Raw genomic sequence first — 20,604 nt, 5'->3', positions numbered from 1 at the left:
TGCAAAGCAATTACCATGGAAAACCACAGGTGTGCTCTAGTGACACTGATGTTGCTTTGAGCTCTTTCGAGACTCGTTGGTTCACTGTACAAACATTTGCTGCCTATGAACAGGCACTTTATCTGGGCCTGGAAATAAATGGTGAGCCAAGCCAAGAGCAGAGGAGCTAGCAGGTGGGTCAAAGAAGAAATGTAAAATTGCAAATGTTGCATGTGCCATACAGAGAGATATAGGAGGGCCTGGAGACAGTGTGCTGTGGTCAAGGAAAAGCTTCCCTGAGAAACTGACATGGAGGATGGTCAGGAGTTACCAAGGTGAGGAGAGGGACCTGCACATGCAAAGGCCCTGTGGCGGAAGCAGCAGGACTGATAAATTGTTAGAGGATGTCAGATCATACATAGCTCTCTGGGTCTTGTGGAAATGTTCTGAATTCGTTCGGAGAGCCCTAAGACCTGAGATGGAGAGATCATGGCCAATTCTGCAGTTTAAGACTATCGCTTCCCCAAGGCTGTGGTTGAGGCGGCAGAGTGGATGCTGCAGAGATCAGGATGACCGATGACTTCCAGGCTGGTGGAGACAGCGGCCGGCACCAGGCAAAAGAAGTGGTAATGACATAGGCTCAGAAAGTGCCTAGATTCAAGATAAAGAATTTAACAGGCAAATCTTTTGGTAGATTCTCAATGTTAGCAAGTGAATCTGATTTTTGGGACTCAGGGGAAGTAATTCAGAACCAAACTTACGCAGCATGTGGTGTTGATGGCTCTCTTTAGAGCTTGCAAAATGTGCTAGGCGGAGGCAGCTTCATTCGGATGAATGTGCAGCTGACCCAAAATGACTAGTTTGAACGACACAGATTTCTTCTTCCCTAAACAGAAGTTCAAATATATTCTCGGGCACAGTTCCTGCCCAGGCACCCCTGCCAAGTCAGTCTTGAGAAACAAAAAAAGAAATGTGAAAAGCGAGACACCTGGGGGCTTAGTTAAGTGTCTGCCTTTGGCTCAGGTCGTGATCCCGGAATCCCAGGATCGAGTCCAGAATTGGGCTCCTTGCTTGGCAGAGAGCCTGGTTCTCCCTCTGCCCCTCCCCCAGTTCTCTCTCACTCTCTCTGACAAATCTTTTTTTAAAAAATAGGTAAAAAAAGCGAAAAATGTTTATGTAATTCTAGGTAGTATATATTAAAAACCACCTCTCGGGATGCCTGAGTGACTCCGTGGGTTAAGCCTCTGCCTTCAGCTCAGGTCATGATCTCAGGGTCCTGGGATCTAGCACTGCATCAGTGCTTCTGATGCAGTGCTTCCCCTTCCCCCTTCTGCCTGCCTTTCTGCCTTCTTGTGATCTGTGTCAAACAAATAAATAAAATCTTTAAAAAACAAAACAAAAAACCCACCTCTCACTAGGTCTACAGGAAGCCAAGAACTGAGGTATTTTTCCACAGTGATTTGTGGAGATGGAAATAACCCTCCCTTAGAGTCATATTGGATGATATGGTAATTCAAAATCACTTGGTAATTAATCTGTACTGTTTCCCCTAAAAACATAATTCAGTGGAGGGGCACCTGGATGGCTCCATAGGTTAAGTGTCTGTCTTCGGCTCAGGTCATGATCCCAAAGTCCTGGGATGGGGCCCCGTGTTGGGGGTAGCAGGGAGTGTGCTTCTGCCTCTCCTGTCCACCCCCTGCTCCTGCTCTCCCACTCTCTCTCTCAAATAAATAAAATCTTAAAAAAAAAAAAGAGTAGTATAATTTAGGTTTTAATCTTATAAAAAGTATGGAATTGTTCTTTAAATGCAGAGAGTTTAATACTCATTTTGGAATATTAAAATTGAATAACTTTCTAGATATTATAAAACTATCTGCAAACATGTAAAGGAATGTGAAGAAACAGTTTTCATACTATTTCTTTCTGTTAATATTTTCATTAATGTTTTATTTATTATATATGAAATCTCAATACACACATAACTGATTTCATTCTTTTTTTGTAAGACTCAACAATCAAGAGAAATATATTATTCAAGTCACCTGAGTATTTTTCTTTCTACCTTTGACATCTAGATAAATATACACTTTATTTTTTTTAATTTTTAAAAAAAGATTTTATTTTTGTTTATTTGACAGACAGAGATCACAAGTAGGCAGAGAGGCAGGCAGAGAGAGAAGAGGAAGCAGGCTCCCCACTGAGCAGGGAGCCCAACGTGGGGCTTGACAGTGGGGCTCAATCCCATGACCTCTGCTGAAGGCAGAGGCTTTACCCTACTGAGCCACCCAGGCGCCCCGATAAATATACACTTTAAATGTACCTCTCCATAGCACATCCCTAAGAATAATGCTTCTAATGATTTCTTTAAAACCCACAAATATTTTTCAATGAATTTTTCAGATAAAGAAAAATTTCTTCTCTACTTCATTTCCTTTAACCTAGATTTATTAGATTACTCTTTATGGTGCCATTTAAAAGCACTTTTTTTACTGATCAAAATTGTATTTTTTAGATGAGTTGGAGATAGTCTTAAAAATTTTTATGAACTAAAAAAAAGGTGTTTTTTTGTTTTTTAAGATTTTATTTATTTATCTGAGAGAGATAGAGATCACAAGTAGGCAGAGCAGCAGGCAGAGAGGGGGAAAGCAGGCTCCCAGCCGAGCAGAGAGCCCGACGCCAGGCTCGATCCCAGGACCCCGAGACCACAACCAGAGTCGAAGATGGGCCTAACCCACCGAGCCACCCAGGCACCCCCCCCCAATTTTTTTTTTTTTTTTTTAAGATTTTATTTATTCATTTGACAGAGACCACAAGTAGATGGAGAAGCAGGCAGAGAGAGAGAGGGAAGCAGGCTCCCAGCTGAGCAGAGCGCCCGATGCGGGACTCGATCCCAGGACCGAGATCATGACCTGAGCCAAAGGCAGTGGCTTAACCCACTGAGCCACCCAGGTGTCCCCCAAATTTTTTTTAATAAACTATTAACATTAATTAAAACACACAAGTTGAGAAATAATATTTAATGACATCCCACTAAAATACAGCTATTAAATATGTAATACATTAAAGCTGCATAAAATATGTTTTCATTGATGTTTATGAATTTATTCTGCCGTTTGTACCTGAAAAGTAATTAAAATTTTAAATTACAAAAAAAATATATATATATATATAGTTCAGTGGAAATTACAGTTCCTTAGAACTTAAAATAGAAGGAATACTCATCAAGTTGTATTAATTAAATGAGAATGGTAGACAATATTACTTTTCATAGAGCAATTTATTTAGAATTACAAATATTAAGAATAAAGGATTTATGCATTTTTTAATTAACATAACAGTTTAGCTAAATATAAACTCTGCACTAAAGTTCTGCAGTGGCACAATACCAACAAAGAATATGGAAGCATTTTTAAACTATACAAAAATTTCAAATGGAAAATAATCTCGTTTTAGTTTTATTATACATTAACATATAAAAAGTCCCATTTAATGAGACATTCTAAAGGAATCAAAGCCACGTCTACAGCTCTATCTTAAACTCCAAATCTGAAAACAATTTTATTATATTTTGACTTTATAATATTCTATATTAAAACAAAGAAAATCCCAAATACACACTTTTTACAAGATTAACATTTTAGGTAGGGTTTTTCCTTTAAAAAACCAAAAAAACAACCAAAAAACCCCACAACCAAATACAAACCTTTTTTTCTGCATTTCACAGCACTGGTTATTATATCTGTTTTCCTTATAAAATCTTTTGACTTTATAAATTGTGTATGGTTGGATTTTAACCAGTTATCTGGTTCAAAAGTTGTGCAAATAAACAAAATATGAAAATAGTGTGTTATCAGTCTTTTTAAATAAGTCTCATAACAATAGCATTTTTTTGCCCTGAATTGACGGGAAAAGTCAGGCCAAATCTACTTGCTGAAATGTAGCATTTTGCAAGTAATTTACTTTTTTCCTGCTCCTTCATTTTCTTTCAACAGACAAACAACAAAGGTTTCTTTTATAAATTATGATAAATTAAAATACTTATTATTATAAAATGATCTCTAGAGCCATGTCACCCTGCAGGTGTCCATCTCGCATACTTGTCAAGGCCGCAGCTCTGTGGCTGTTCCGGTGGCTTCCTGAAACCTGACTTCCCGCCTCCCTGGGGCCCTCTCTTCCAGAAGCCTGGCAGGGTGAGGAGCTGAGGGCCCGTGCCGCAGCCCTCTGGTCGCAGTTCCAAGCAGGAGGCCCGTGTCTGCTCGCGCCTGCCCAGGGGAGCAACTGTCTGCGCATGTTGGCGGAATTCATGCACGTTGAAAAAAGGGTCAGCACACTCTTCCGTGACAGCGTCTTTTGTTCAGACAGTTTCGGTCGAAAAATCCTTGCCGATAAACGCGTAACATAAGTGATGCTACTGCAGCAGAATAATAAGGAGAAAAATAAATAGAATGCTGGTCAGCAGTGCTGGTTCAAGAAGCACGACGGTATGTTCCAGTGCCTTTGCTGGAGATGCAAAGTTCCCTTGTTTTCCAGCACATGGGTCATTTGGTGTTGGAAGCCGAGGGGAACGGACCGCAGTGTCCTGTGCGGCTGGAGCAGGGAAGACTGCTCCTCAGTCCCTGTTGGTGTCATTGGCGGCAAAGGCGTGCAGGTTTCCCATCTGGCTCAGGCCACTCTGAATGTGTGCAACATGGATTTCGACATTATTCTGAAAGCAACTGAAGACAAAACACGGTTACATCCCTTATTTCATGATGTTAGGGAAATACTTGTTAAAAAACGAAGAGCTGAATTTTAGTCCAAAAAACCACTAAGATCAAGCCTCGAGGAAGGAAGGAAGCTCCGTCACCACACCAGCTACACTCCCCCCCCCCAGCTGCGGTTGTCATGGGAAGGGCTGCTGGAGGGGGCAAAGGAGCCGTGGGGGTGCCAGCGAGAGTCTGTCTCTCTGGGGAAACCCTACTCAGGGGAAATGCCACACCAACCCCAAACCCGAACACTGGGCGTATTGAGTTCCTTCACATAAACCAAGTCCATGGGAAACGTCTACTCCATCAATAGGCAGGACATAACTGAAAAGCTCTTTGGGAATCTATTTACGGCATAAAAATTATATGAATGCTTCACAAATAGGCATAATTCTTAAAACCTGTACTGGAAATCCCCATGGACTTAGAAAAATGACTGAGGTGCATTTAACAAATTACCTGATATTGGAAGCATCTATCGTACTCTTGATATCATTTAATGAATCTGTAAGGGATTTGAACTCAAAGGAATTCAGGTCTCCTCCTTCTGCCAGACACTGAGGGAAAAAATAATTCAAAATTTAACTGAATTCTAGCCCAAACTCAGACACAAAATACCGACACGATCTGTGTATTTTAACTGCTTAGTCACAAATGAGCGTGTTTGTGTAGGTGTCAAAACGAAGAGAATGGTGTTCTCTGAGATGTACCTTAATTTGTAATAAAATAGCAGTGAGCCTGGAGATTAAGTCTGTCAGATTTTCATTCTCAACACAGGGCTGCCCAGTGGAGGAGTTGGCATGCCGGACAATCTCCTGGGCTTCTTCCTCACATCTCCGCCTCATATCCGTGGGCTGGTCTGCAGGCTGCAGGCCCTGGTCTGGAGCGAGCTGGAAACAGAGGAGTCGAATGTGAGATGTAGGCTCACCAGGCCAGATGATTTCTGTGGGGTCCTGTGGTGTTTTCAGAGGCAGAGGTTTACGAAACTAGCCTTTATAATGAAAATGGGCCTCACTCCTACTTTAGAAATGTTTCTTCTCAAACGGTTTTCTTTTCTGGATTTTATATTTTTAGCAACTTTTAATTCTGATATAATTTCAAACTGCTAAAAAGAAATAGAACAAATAATTCCTGGAAATCTTTTTTTTTTTTTTTTTCAAGATTTTATTATTTGACAGAGAGAGACACAGAGAGGGAACACAACCAGGGGGAGTAGGAGAGGGAGAAGCAGGCTTCCCGCTGAGCTGGGAGCCTGATGCAGGACTCAATCCCAGGAGGCCTAGATCATGATCTGAGCCGAAAGCAGACAATTAATGACTGAGCCACCCAGGCGCCCCTCCTGAAAACCTTGTACCCAGATTCACTATCTGTTTCTGGTTTATTCTGAGTATGATCACTTATCCGGAAGCCCAAGCTGTCCCAGATCTAGTCAGTGGGAATCACGGTTCAGCCAATCTCTTGAACATGCTCCCGTAAGCTGGGGGGCACAGTGAGACAGTCTGGGCTCTGGAATCGGTCTCTTTTTCAAGAAGCCCTGCTTCCTTTGATTGGACAGCAACATTTGGAAACCACAGTCAGGTGCTGGGGTGCTCGCTGCTGTCGGGGTGTGCAGAAGGGCTCTCTCAGCCTGCATGCATGTACACACACAAACACACACCTGCATCTATGTCGTAAAAATAAACTGAAGCACAAAGTCAGACCGATTCTCCTATTTTAACCCAACAGCATGGGGTTCGCTGTAGTCTCCCTGTCTTCGTAACTGTCTTCTCGGGAGGTAAGAGGACAGGCCTCCCTGATTGGCGATACCCAGGTGTCCCATATGCTTTTATTTTAAAATCAATATTGTAGGCGCATCTGGGTGGCTCAGTTGCTTAAGCAACTGCCTTCGGCTCAGGTCATGATCCTGGAGTTCTGGGATTGAGTCCCACATCGGGCTCCCTGCTCAGCAGAGAGTCTGCTCTCCCTCTGACCTCTCCACTCTCACACACTCTCTCACTCTCTCAAATAAATAAATAAAAAAAAATTTTTTTAAAGATTTTATTTATTTATTTGACAGACAGAGACCACGAGTAGGCAGAGAGGCAGAGAGAGGGGGGGAAGCAGGTTCCCCGCTGAGCAGAGAGCCCAATGTGGGGCTCGATCCCAGGACCCTGAGATCATGACCCGAGCCGAAGGCAGAGAGGCCCAATCCACTGAACCACCCAGGCGCCCCAATAAATAAAATTAAAAAAAAAAAATCAGTATCATAGGGATGCCTGGGGGACTCAGTTGGTGAAGCGTCTGCCTTCGGCTCAGGTCTTGATCTCAGGGTCTTGGGATCAAGCCCCACGCTAGGACGCCTGCTAATGGGGGAGTCTGCTTGAGATCCTCTCTCTAACTCTGCCCTCTGCCCCTACTTTCTCTCTCAAATCAGTCAACCAATCAATCTATCCTTAAAAAGTAAAGCAATCTATCCTTAAAAAGTACTTCCCCAAGAGCTTTCTGAAAATCAAGTTGTTTTACTTCATGGGGAAATGAGCCTATCACAAAAGGCCCTGTGGTACATACTGCAATTACACGAGACTGATGGGCCACCCACTTGTGTACGTGTCCTCAGCTTTGTTATGTGCTGTCTTGGACTGCTTGAAGGTTTGCCTCTCTTGTGGGTCAGCTGCTAGTCTGAAGGGAGAAAGCTATCCACTAGGGCAACACCTACTGCTATGTAGGTGACAACTACCGGGAAAATAAAAATAAAGGATGATAGATGGCTACAGAAATGAGCAGAATATTCTCAGAGCATAGTCACAGGCAACCACAGTGCATTTGCCTCAGCTCCAGGCAGATGGATCAACAACATGGTCTATGGCAGAACTTCGGGACTCAACTAGGAGGCTAGTGTCAGAAAGAGCCAACCATTGGAGAACCTCGTGTCACAAATGGAGGCGGCTCACAGGAAACATAAAACCTCTGAAAATACAAGTGCTGGAGCACCCTAAACTCATCTCAGTCATGTAATTCTTACCTGGTAAGAAAATCAACTGAGGTGAAACTACTGAACTGTCTTCATATATATAATTTTATATAGATGATGACAATTCACAAATAACTCCATGCTCTGCATATTTGAAGTTCAAGAATCCATAGTTCTAATGTAAAGTTTAAAGAAGGAGGAAAAAAAATTGTGTACACAGCCTGATAACTTTGTGAGAAAAAGCATGTACACACACACATATATATACACACAAGATTAAGGGGGAAATAAACCAAATAGAGCATTTGGGATTGTGGGATTAAGAGTTGAAGAGTAATCATTTTTCTTAAATTTTTTTCAAAAGCTATACCTTTGTAATTGAAACAAACGTTAACAGAATTGAGAGCTCTCTGTAAAACACTCTTCGGAACGAGTAAATATATATGTAAAATATGGTTCTGCTAAAGGACCCAATAGAGATGTTGGCTTTGTTTGAATTTTCTAGCATGTCAAGGTAACAGTATTTAGCTTCCAGCAGAAGAGTAGGGGGAGCGCAGGCCCTCAGGGGAAGTGTCTGCACCTCGCCTACCTCATAGCAGTACTGCTGAACCTTATGCAAAACTTTGTTGAGGTCCTTATTGAGCTGCTCAAGCTCCAGAACGATGGTTGCATATCTCCGCTGAAACTCGATGCCGATGGGCATGGAATAGGATTTCTGCAAGGAAAAAAAAATCAGATTTTTAAAAAAGAGTTATTTTAGGGGCGCCTGGGTGGCTCAGTGGGTTAAAGCCTCAGGTCATGATTCCAGGGTCCTGGGATCAAGCCCCGCATTGGGCTCTCTGCTCAGCAGGGAGTCTGCTTCCCCCTTTCTCTCTGCCTGCCTCTCTGCCTACTTGTAATCTCCATCTGTCAAATAAATAAATAAAATCTTAAATAAATAAATAAGAGCTTATTTATTTATTTATTTATGCTCTTATTTATTTATGTATTTATTTATTTACTTATTTTTTAAAGATTTTATTTATTTATTTGACAGATCACAAGTAGGCAGAGAGGCAGGCAGGAAGAGAGAGGAGGAAGCAGGCTCTCCACGGAGCAGAGAGCCTGATGCAGGGCTCGATCCCAGGACCCTGGGATCATGACCTGAGCCGAAGGCAGAGGCTTCAATGCACTGAGCCACCCAGGCGCCCCAAGAGTTATTTTAAAAATTGTTATTTATTGGGGCGCCTGGGTGGCTCAGTGGGTTAAGCCTCTGCCTTCGGCTCAGGTCATGATCTCAGGTCCTGGGATCGAGCCCCGCATCGGGCTCTCTACTCTGTGGGGAGCCTGCTTCCTCCTCTCTCTCTGCCTGCCTCTCTGCCTACCTGTGATCTCTGTCTGTCAAATAAATAAAATCTTAAAAAAAAAAAAAAGAGAGAAAAAAAATTGTTATTTATTTATTTGGAAGAGAGAGAGAGGGAGAGCATGAGTAGGGGTGGGGGAGAAGCAGACTTCCCTACTGAGCAAGGAGCCTGATGTGGGGCTCGATCCCAGGACTTTGGGATTCTGAGCTGAGCCGAAGGCAGACGCTTAACTGACTGAGCCACCCAGGTGCCCCCAAAATCAGTTTTTTAAGATTTTATTTATTTATTTGACAGACAGAGATCACAAGTAGGCAGAGAAGCAGGCAGAGAGACGGGGGGGGGGGGGGGGGGGGGGAAGCAGGCTCTCTGCTCGGCAGGGAGCCTGCTTCCTCCTCTCTCTCTGCCTGCCTCTCTGCCTGCTTGTGATCTCTGTCAAATAAATAAATAAAATCTTAAAAAAAAAAGTTCTAAAAAAGTTAAACATCTACACCTACCATATGATCCAAGAGAAATGAAAATATTTGTCCATGCAAAGACTTGTACATGAATGTTCAATTTTCTTTGTAATAGCTAAAAAATGTAAACAATTCAAATGTCCTTCAACAGGGGAATGGATAAACAGATTGTGGTATATCCACACAAGGTCGTACTGCTCAGCCATAAGAACAAACTACAGAAGCGCCTGAGTGGCTCAGTGGGTTAAAGCCTCTGCCTTCGGCTCAGGTCATGATCCCAGGCTCCTGGGATTGAGCCCCGCATGGGCTCTCTGCTTGGTGGGGAGCCTGCTTCCCCTCCTCTCTCTCTGCCTGCCTCTCTCCCTGCTTGTGATCTCTGTCAAGTAAATAAATAAAATCTAAAAAAAAAAAAAAGGAACAAACTACAGTATGTTGCATGAACCGTGGAACACACAACTCTGTCGATGAATCGAAATCGTTACACCAAATGAGAGATGCCAGGCCAAAAAAGCACATATACTGTTTGATTCCACTTATGTACAATTCTAGAAAATGCAAACTAGTCGGTGAGGACAGAAGGTAGATGAACGGTTGCCTGGAGGCTGGAGTAGAGGGAAGGATGGATTGATTGTAAAGGGCTTGGAGAAATCTGGTCAGGAGTGGAGAAGACAGAAATACTTGTAACCTAGTATCTGGTGATGGTTTCATGGGTGTATATGTATATATGGGCAAATACATATATGTGACCAAACCATACATTTTAAACAGATACAGTTCACTGTACACCAGTTATACCCCCAATGAAGGGGCAGTCATGGGAAAACTCCATGACAGATCAACAGAACAGTGCTAACACTTCAGAAGCCCCTGTGCATCACCTTACAATCCCTTCTCTCTTCCCTCCAAGGCAACCTTACTAAGATCAAGCCTCATGGTATGACTTCTGAAATTTATTTAAAATGCAATTATAGGGGCGCCTGGATGGCTCAGTGGGTTAAAGCCTCTGCCTTTGGCTCGGGTCATGATCCCAGGGTGCTGGGATCAAGCCCCACGTTGGGCTCTCTGCTCGGCGGGGGGCCTGCTTCCCCCCACTCTCTCTCTGCCTGCCTCTCTGCCTACCTGTGATCTCTGTCTGTCAAATAAATAAATCAAATCTTAAAAAAAAAATAAAATGCAATTATACAGTATATACTTTTGTTCTTAGCTTCTTTCAATTAACATTGTGAAATTCACCCATCCAGTTGTGCACACCCCCAGTCAGTTCCCCTCACTGTGGTATAGTGTTCCTTTGTAGCAATATCATCTATCCAGCCATCCTATTGGTTCCATCTATTTCATGGGCAACAGGGCTGCAACTGGTTCTTGGCCAACAGGAATAGTGCTGCTATGACACTCTGTACTTACGTACCCACATGTGTAGCTTTAGTAGACAGAACCAGAGTTCCCCAAAGGGACGGAATAAGAATGTTCTGGCTGGGGCGCCTGGGGGATGCAGTCAGTGAGGCATCCGATTCCTGGTTTCAGCTCAGGTCATGATCTTGGGATGGCAAGATCAAGCCCCACATCAGGCTCCATGCTCAGCACAGAGATAGCTTGGGATTCTCTCTCTCTCCCTCTGCCCCTCCCCAACCCCCTCTCTGAAATAAACAAAGTCTTTACAAAAAAAGTTCTGGCTGCTTCACATATTTTCCAATCTTTGATTTTTTTTTTTTTTGACACATTACCTTATTTTACTCAAATACCAGTCTGATCACACACAGTCCAAGAACACTCAAATAATAAGGCACATATAAACAGATGTTAAAGATTGGTCTTCAAATATTCTGCCCAATGATGTCATGCTTGCCTATGATCTCACCGACATAAAACCACATCCATACCTTGGTGGTCTCCAAGCCATTCAGCAGAGCTTCAACAACTGTAAGCTGTTCGAAGCTACCAGGTTTGAGCATTCCTGACTATTTTTTTCAAGCTCTGATAGCTCTAGGCACCAGGGATCTCAACAGGGGTTGGAGGAAGCAGCTCAACCTTGGCATAGCACCAAAATGTGGCCAACTAAGGCTATGAGTAAGTCATAGCAGTGTTCACCAACTCTAGGGCCTTCTCCACAGGTTACAGACAAACTGGGCCAATCTCTGATATTTTAAGTGTTTGAATAGGAGCCACTTGAGAGAATGTGAGTGATATCTCTTTGTGGTATTAATCCGCATTTTCTCTATTACCCACGAGGCTGGGTACCTTATCAAAAATTTTTTGTACATCTGAATATCCTTTTTTTTTTTTTTAAAGATTTTATTTATTTGAGAGAGACTGAGTGAGCAAGTGGGGGAGGAGCAAAGGGAGACGAAGACTCTCCACTGAGCAGGGAGCCTGACACGGGGTTCGATCCCAGGACTCCAGGATCACGGCCTGAGTCAAAGGCAGACACCCAACTGACTGAGCCACCCAGGCACCCCTGCCTATCTTTTTCTTATTGACTTACAGTTCTTTATATATTCTGAAGGCAAGCTTTTGATCAATTACATGTGCTTTAAGCATTTCTTTCCATTCTGCGGTTTGCCTTTTATTTTCTCGTAGTTGTATCTTTTGATGAACAGAGATTTATAATTTTAATGTAGTTCAATGTATTAATCTTTTCCTTTATGGTTACTGTGTTTTATACTCCATTTGTCTCACTTAAAGAGTTCTTACCACCAAGGTTTTTGTTTTTTTGTTTTTTTTTTTTACCCCAAGGTCTTAAATTCTCCTACATTATCTTTTAGAAGCTTTATAGTTTGCCTTTCACATTTAGATCTAAAATACCAATCATTCCGGGGGGGTGGGGGGACACCTGGCTCTCAGTTGGTAAAGCACACAACTCTTGACCTCAAGATTATGAGTTTGAACCTCATGTTCGGTGGAGACATTACTAAAAAAAATTAACTCTTAAAAAAAAAATAGGGGCGCCTGGGTGGCTCAGATGTTTGGGTGTCTACCTTCCGCTCAGGTCATTATCTCAGGGTCCTGGGACCGAGTCCCGCATCAGGGTCCTGGGACCGAGTCCCGCATCAGGCTCCCTGTTCAGCAGGAAGCCTGCTTCCCCCTCTCTCACTGCCTGCCTCTGCCTACTTGTGATCTTTCTCTCTGTCAAATAAATAAATAAAAGCTTTAAAAGAAAATAAAAATATATAAAACCACAGTAATTTTTCAGTGAGGTAGGGGGTCGGGATCCCACGCCCACCATACTGTTATCCATTGACTCAGTACCATTTCAAAAACCTTTCTTTCCTCATTACTCTGTAGAACCACCTTTGTCATAGATCAAGTGTCTATTCCTGGATACTTCTGAAATCTCATTTTCTAACTACTTATTACTAATACATGGAAATATAACTACTTTTATTAAAAACCGATCTTTAGCAACTTTGCTAAACTAATTCTTATAATTTATCCGCAGATTCTTTTAGATTTTCTGGGTACACAACCACATCATCTGTGGTTCACATCATCTATGATTCACATCATCTGTGAATAAAACAAACTGGTCTTATTTCTTCCTTTCCAATATTTATAGATTTTTTTCCTTTATTACACTGGCTAGAATCTCCAATATGCTATGAAATAGCAATTGTGATTATAGGCTTCCATATGTCATTTTCATTTTGAAAAAGAAAGGGTTTTTTTGTTTATTATTTTTAAAAAGTCAGCTCTATGTCCAATAGGGGCTCAAACTCAGAACTGTGACAGTGAGAGTCACATACTCTAAAGGCTGAACCAGTCGCATGCCCCTCAAGAGAAAATCTGTAACACTTCACTAGTAAGTATAACATTTGCTGTAAGTGTTTTGGTATATAGTGTCAGATTATGGGATCTTAATCTTTTATTTTATTTTATTTTATTTATTTATTTGACAGATCACAAGTGGGCAAAGAGGCAGGCAGAGGCAGAGAGAGGGGGAAGCAGGCTCCGCACTGAGCAGAGAGCCTGATGCGGGGCTCGATCCCAGGACCCCGGGACCATGACCAGAACCGAAGGCAGAGGCTTTAACCCACTGAGCCACCCAGGCGCCCCAAGGGATCTTAATCTTAACTATTCCTAGTTTGGTAAGAATATTTATTTTTCCACCAGGAAGGGATGCTTAATTATGTAAGATGGTTTTTCTTCATTTATCAAGATGTTCTTGTGGATTCTCTTTACTCTCTTAAGTTGATAAATGATACTTAAAAATTTTTTTTTAAAGATTTTATTTGTTTGACAGACAGAGATCACAAGTAGACAGAGGAGGAAGCAGGCTTCCTGCTGAGCAGAGAGCCTGATGTGGGGCTCGATCCCAGGACCCTGATAACAAGACCTGAGCCGAAGGCAGAGGTTCAACCCACTGAGCCACCCAGGCACCACATACACTTAAATCTTTTTAAATTAATAAATGACTATCTTCAAGAGTCTTTTATCTATCTATCTATCTATCTATCTATTTATCTATTATTTATTTAGAGAGTGAGAAAGCACATGTGAGTGGGGGATAGAGGGAAAGAGAGAGAGGGAATCTCTAGCAGGCTCTGTGCTCAGTGCAGAGTCCAAGCCAGGGCTAGAACCCATAACCCTGAGACCATGACCTGAGCCAAAATCAAAGTTAGCCATTCAACCAAGTAACTGAGCCACCCAGTTGTCCCTAATCCTTTTTCTTATCAACTTCTAAGCTTATTCATACTGTGATCAGAGAACATATTCTGGAGAAGTCTAATCAATCTGACATTTGTTGAAATTTTATTTAGGGACAGCATACAATTAAATTTTATAAATAATCTATGTGAGCTTGAAAATAATACGTATCCTGCAGGTGGTAGGTATGTCAATGGGATCAAGTTTGTTAACTGTGTTTTTGAAATCTATATCCTTAGCAGTTTTCTTAAGTAACACTGATTTTTAAAACATTTTTTTTATTTTTAAAACATTTTTTATTACATCTATTTGATTTTTTTTTTTTTAAGGAAGCTCTATGCCCAAAATGGGGCTTAAACTCATGACCTCAAGATTAAGAGTCAGCCAGTAAGACTAAGCCCCTCCTTATTAGATTTTTTTGACTAGGTGTTTTATCTATATAGTGGAAATGTCTTTTTCCTTTGAATTTTGCCAATTTTTGCTTTATGAATTTGGAAGCCATTATTATGTACATATAACTTTGAAATTATTTTGAAATGATACCTTTCATCATTAAGAAGCACACTTCTTTATATCCAATAATATCTGTTGCCCTGAATTTTACTGTCAGGTACTACTATAGCTATCAGACCTTCTATTGCTAGTTTAATACTTGGCACTGCATTCCTTTTCATACATTTAAAATTTTTTTATTTTTAGGATCCTTTAATATTAAATGTATCTCTTGCATGCATCATAGAGTTGGGCTTTTGCTTTTCATTCAGTTTGGCAATCTTTGCCTTTTATTCAGAAGATTTGGTCCACTTATATTTAATATTATTACTGATATATTTAGATTTAAACTGACCATCTTACTATTTCCATTCTATTTGTCCCTGTTTGGTATTATTATTATTTGTTCTTGCCTTTGTCTTTTTAAAGACTGATTGAATATTTTTATTGTTCCATTTCCCTACCCATCTCACCCTGATTAGTTTGGTAGTTATGTATCTTTTACTATTATTTTAACAGGTGCCTCAGAAATTAAAATATACATCCTTGATTTATCATGTCTATATGTACACCACCCACAATAGGCAATTGTTGGACTGTTTTTCTTTTTTTTAAAGAGTTTATTTATTTATTTGACAGACAGAGATCACAAGTAGGTAGAGAGGCAGGCAGAGAGAGGGCAGAAAGCAGGTTCCCTGCTGAGCAGAGAGCTCAATGTGGGGGCTCAATCCCAGGACCCTACTAAGATCATGACATGAGCCAAAGGCAGAGGCTTAACCCACTGAGACACTTAGGTGCCCCTGGATTGTATTTTTATTTATTATTATTTTAATAATTTTTAAAAATTTTATTTATTTATTTGACAGAGAGGGAGAGATCACAAGTAGGCAGAGCAGCAGGCAGAGAGAGAGGAGGAAGCAGGCTCCCCACTGAGCAGAGAGCCCAATGCGGGGCTCGATCCCAGGACCCTGGGATCATGACCTGAGCTAAAGGCAGAGGTTCAACCCACTGAGCCACCCAGGTGCCCCTGGATTGTATTTTTAATTCTTTATATTTTAAATGTCATGAAGTATGATTTTATATAGTATCACTTAGATTAATCCACAGTTATCCTTTTTCTCTTCATTCCTTCCAAAACTTCAAGTTTTTTCTTCCTTATTTATTTATTTGAGAGAAAGTGAGAGAGAGAGAGAGAGAGAGAGAGCTTTAGCTGAGGGAGGCATTTGGGGAGGGAGAAACAGACTCCCCACTGAGCAGGAAGTCTGACCTGGGATTTAATCCCAGAACACTGGGATCATGACCTGAGCCCAAGGCAGACACTCAACTGACTGGTCTCCCAGGAACCCCTCAAGTTTTTTCTTTTGCTTGAACAAAAACTTTATTTCCTTTAACTATAGGTATTCTTGAAAAAACTCTATAAATTTATCTTCAAATAGTCCTTACATTACTTTACCTTGAAATTGAATACAGAAAACTAGGTTGGTAATAATTTTTTTTTTTTTAAGATTTTTATTTATTTATTTTACAGAGAGAGATCACAAGTAGGCAGAGAGGCAGGCAGAGAGAGAGAGGGGAGGAAGCAGGCTCCCTGCTGAGCAGAGAGCCCGATGCGGGACTCGATCCCAGGACCCTGAGATCATGACCTGAGCCGAAGGCAGCGGCTTAACCCACTGAGCCACCCAGGCGCCCATAAAACATTTTTTTTTTAAAGATTTTATTTATTTATTTATTTATTTTATTTGACAGAGGTAATAATTTTGTTTCAGCCCTATGAAGATGTTATTCCATTTTCTGTTCTCTCTGTGGAGAAGTCAGATGTCAAACAAATTCCTGCCCAGTACACATCTGGTTCTGGGAACTTTATTTTTTTATTTATTGTAATTTATTTATTTATTTAAGTAATCTCTACATCCAACGTGGATCTCAAACACATGACCCCATGATCAAAAATCGGACACCGGGGGGCTCAATCAGTTAAGTGCCTGCCTTTGGCTCAGGGTCATGATCCTAGGGTCCTGGGACCAAGTCCCACATCAGATTCCTTGCTTAGCGGGAGACTGCTTCTCCTTCTGACTGCTCTACCTGTTCTACCTGGAGCTCTCCATGCTCCTGCTCTCTCTCTGACAAATAAATAAATAAAATCTTAAAAGGTTAAAAAAAAAAAGAATCACATGCTCTACTGACTGAGCCAACCAGGTGCTCCTGGCTCTGGATAGTTTAAATATTTTTTCATTTTGTGTATAGTTTTTTGCAGTTTTACTATCACTATGCCTTAGAGTCCTTACCTTTTTATTTATCCCATTGAGATTCACAGGGCTTCTTCAATCTGTGGTCTGTTATTTTTTGACAGTTTTGGAATGTTCTCAGTCACTATCCCTTTAAATATTCCTTCTGTCCCATTATCTCTTTTCTCCTTCTCTTACTCCATTAGACATGCTGGACCTCTCATTATGTCCCTCATTTCTCTTCTCTTCTGTATTTTCCATCCATTTTCCCTCTATGCTTCATTCTGTGTATTTTCTGATCTATTTTCAATTACTAGCTCTCTCTTCAACTGTTCCTAATCTGCTGTGGTTATACCTCCCAAATTAGTTGATTTTGATTGCTATAGTTTACTTCTAGAACTTGCATTTGGTCCTTTTTGTTGTTTCCAATTCTCTTATAAAATTCTCAATTTTGTCTCATTTCTTTAAACAAATTAAGCACTTAAAATCTATGTCTAAAAAATTCCATTATCTAGAATCTGCCGATTGTTTATACTTTCTTTTGGTTTTATTAGGGTTATCTTGTCTCCTCTTGTGTCTGAGATTTAAAAATCAGTTTCTAGACACTGTATAGTAAGAGGTTTAGAAATAATTTGAGGCCTAGTGTAATGTTATATTCCACTAAGAGGAATACTTACTTCTTGTGGGTCTCAGATTCTATAATCACATCAGTTCCACTTTGGAGATGAGATAATTTGAAGCTGGGCCAACGTTGCCTTTTGGCGTTCCAACTCAGAGCATGGAAGGTTTGCCAGCTTCCCCTAACCCTTGATGATCTCTGGACTCTTAATTTTTGTCCTCTCTCCCCTTGTATACATTTCAGGAATGCCACTCAATTTCTCAGTTACCTTTTCTAGAAGTGTGGAAAACCCCTGAAGAAAAAAGCAATGCTAAATGACAGGTTCCCCCTTCTGAGTTTACTTCTTTTCCCAGATTCTATCCCTATAATTCTTTAAGACCTAGTTAATGCTTTAGTGTCTACAAGCAGGTTATTTTTATATTTTATTCCAGAGGAAAAAGTTGTTTTCAATTACGTGGATTAGAAAGGTTAACCCAAATTACCTAGTCTACCATTACTAAAAGCAGAAGCCTCAAATTTCCCCCAAATTCCATATTCAAATTCTTTAGAGGAGTGTCTGTTTCTTTCTTTTCAACTTGGGTAAATGTCACATTTACCCAGTTCTGTCACTAGGATGAAAACGGGGAATGAGGAAACTGACACTGAATCAATTCCTTTTAAGTAGTGTACCTCACTTCTGCACTCCTCCATCATATGTGGAACTCTGGGCCGGGAGCCTCTTTAGGGTTCCAACATGTAGACTCTCAGCCATGTTCCATCTCAGCTGTGTTTCACCCAACATGGAAAAATTTTTAAAATCCTGCAATCTCCCTGTGACCATTTGCAATCACTTGGAGACGGTACTTGGGATGAATATTTGCCATCCTATAAATCCATAAGCAAGTTATGACTTCCAGTACTATTCAAAAAATTTCTTTTTTTTTTAAACACATTAAAAAAAATATTTTATTTATTTATTTGACAGAAAGAGAGGTCACAAGGAGGCAGAGTAGGCAGGCAGAGAGAGAGGGGAAATCAGGCTCCCCGCTGAACAGGGAGCCTGGATGTGGGGCTGGATCCCAGGACCCTAAGATCAAAACCTGAGCCGAAGTCAGAGGCTTAACCCACTGAGCCACCCAGGTGCCCCCCAAAATTTCTTAGTGAATTTTCTACATTAAAAAAGAGAAAACTGATAATTTTCTCCTATGACTAAAATTGACTCTCATATTTTTGGATTGACTAGATTAATAGAATAGGATATAAAGCACTGTCAAGATAACCCGAATATGCCATCTTATATATTTCTTGATTTATTTATTCTGAATCACTTTTAATAACTTCTGTTAACATGACTCCCTTAGACAAGGCACCAGTGCTAGGGATTCTACATTCATGCAAACTGTCAAAAACCCAGCCCACCCATTAATCCTATCCTGCCGGATGGTCAGTGGCATAATGAGGTCTGGGGTAATAAACTGCATTGCACTGCTAATTTACTTAGCATGTGTTCAGTATAACAAAACATAAAGATGGCAAACGAGGATTTTAAAATAACATTTATCTCATTTATCTCAAGGTTTTCTTCAAAAAAAGTATTTTTAATTCCTTAGATATAGAAGTCCCCACCATTTTAAAAGTAGACAAATAAAAAAGAGAAATATTCTTACCAATTTTTCTGCTTCTGTGTTCATTTCCCTTAATTTTTTGATATGTTCCTTTTTAATCATGAGAATTTTTGACAATTTGGTCTACAGACAAAGAAAAAGAGATGTTTTGGAATAGAGGTATTTAAGTATAACAACCATCAAATTACCAATCTTCCAATAAGACATTTTAGCAGATTTTAGTGTTTCAATATAAATAAATATAGCACAGACATTTTTTAAAATAAAAATCTGACTGGCTAACCAAAAAAGATTTTTTTTTTAAAGATTTTATTTATTTGACAGATCACAAGTAGGCAGAGAGGCAGGCAGAGAGAGGAAGGGAAGCAGGCTCTCTGCTGAGCAGAGTCAGATGCGGGGCTGGATCCCAGGACCCTGAGATCATGACCTGAGCCGAAGGCAGAGGCTTCAACCCACTGAGCCATCCAGGTACACCCCCCTTCTTTTCCTTTTTTAAAGTAATCTCTACACCCAATGTGTAGCTTAAATTCACAACCTAAGATCTAGTGGAATGCTCCCCTGACTGAGCCAGCCAGGTGTCCCTTAGTTATGTTAAAAAAAAAAAAAGAAAAGAAAAAGAAAAGAAATAAAAGCCCTTATCTCTTAGAGATACATAACAAAATGATATAATAATATAATAATATTATATATATTAAATAATTATAAATATTAAATAATTATAAATATATATTATATATTATATATTATATATATAATTATACATATAATTATTATATATAATATAATAATATAATAATATAATATAATAATATAAATGATACAGTGTCTGGTCTTTGCTTCCAAATAATGCAAGAGGGAGCAAGTAGGTGGAAGTATAGATGAACCAGGACTGGTCAGGAGTTGCTGAGACCAGTTCTAGCTCCATGATAGGTACACAGAGGAGCAGCAAACAATTCTGTCTGCTTTTATGTGCTTAAAATTTCAATAATAAAAAAAAACTAAAAATTGGCCTCAGTTGATATAGGCAGAGGGCCTCGTTAGAAAGATATGCCCTACGCCTGGGTTAACAAGAGCAACTGGAGTGTCATAAAACCTTACATATTATAAAAGACAGGTATATGAACTTTTATTTTTATCTCTTCGAGAGCTTAAAATAAAGTAATGGGGTGTTTTTGTTTTTTAATAGTGTTTTTTAAAATTAATTAATTAATTTGACAGACAGAGATTACAAGTAGGCAGAGAGGCAGGCAGAGAGAGGAAGGGAAGCAGGTTCTCTGCTGAGCAGAGTCAGATGCGGGGCTGGATCCCAAGACCCTGGGATCATGACCTGAGCCCAAGGCAGAGGCTTTAACCCACTGAGCCACGAGGCGCCCCATAAAGTAGTATTTTAATTAGGCTTCTTCATACCTAGTTTTTGATGTTAAAAAAGCACTGAACCCAAGTATTTTAGCATCAAGAAAAACACCAGTACTTCCGAGGTACTGCAGTAGTGCTCAGCTTCCGGCTCCCTCTGCTGGCGCCTCTCCTCCCTCTCTCCCTCTCTTCTCTCTC

At 40.5% G+C, this 20,604-nt stretch overlaps 1 protein-coding gene and 1 long non-coding RNA gene across 3 annotated transcripts in view; one reads left to right on the top strand and one right to left on the bottom strand.

Annotated features, from left to right (window-relative positions):
* Window positions 1-3,237: 3,237 nt before the first annotated feature.
* LIN9 (lin-9 DREAM MuvB core complex component) overlaps window positions 3,238-20,604 on the bottom strand; it is a 71,238-nt gene continuing 53,871 nt past the window's right edge. For both annotated transcript variants that reach the window (XM_082704423.1, XM_082704424.1), the window contains 5 exons: window positions 19,096-19,176; window positions 8,264-8,389; window positions 5,435-5,614; window positions 5,184-5,281; window positions 3,238-4,694 (listed from right to left, as the gene is read on the bottom strand). In XM_082704423.1, the coding sequence (XP_082560549.1) occupies window positions 4,589-4,694; window positions 5,184-5,281; window positions 5,435-5,614; window positions 8,264-8,389; window positions 19,096-19,176 (591 nt within the window). In that variant the 3' untranslated portion in view covers window positions 3,238-4,588. The remainder of the gene's footprint in view (window positions 4,695-5,183; window positions 5,282-5,434; window positions 5,615-8,263; window positions 8,390-19,095; window positions 19,177-20,604) is intronic.
* Window positions 6,042-20,604, top strand: part of LOC309850489 — a 97,960-nt gene continuing 83,397 nt past the window's right edge. The window contains exon 1 of the long non-coding RNA XR_014304274.1: window positions 6,042-6,074. This is a non-coding gene — a long non-coding RNA (uncharacterized lncRNA). The remainder of the gene's footprint in view (window positions 6,075-20,604) is intronic.

This window comes from Mustela nivalis (assembly GCF_964662115.1).
Source record: "Mustela nivalis genome assembly, chromosome: 16".
Classification (NCBI taxonomy): Eukaryota; Metazoa; Chordata; class Mammalia; order Carnivora; family Mustelidae; genus Mustela; species Mustela nivalis.
The sequence above is the reverse complement of the archived record's forward strand: the minus strand, read 5'-3'. Positions and strand labels throughout refer to the sequence as shown.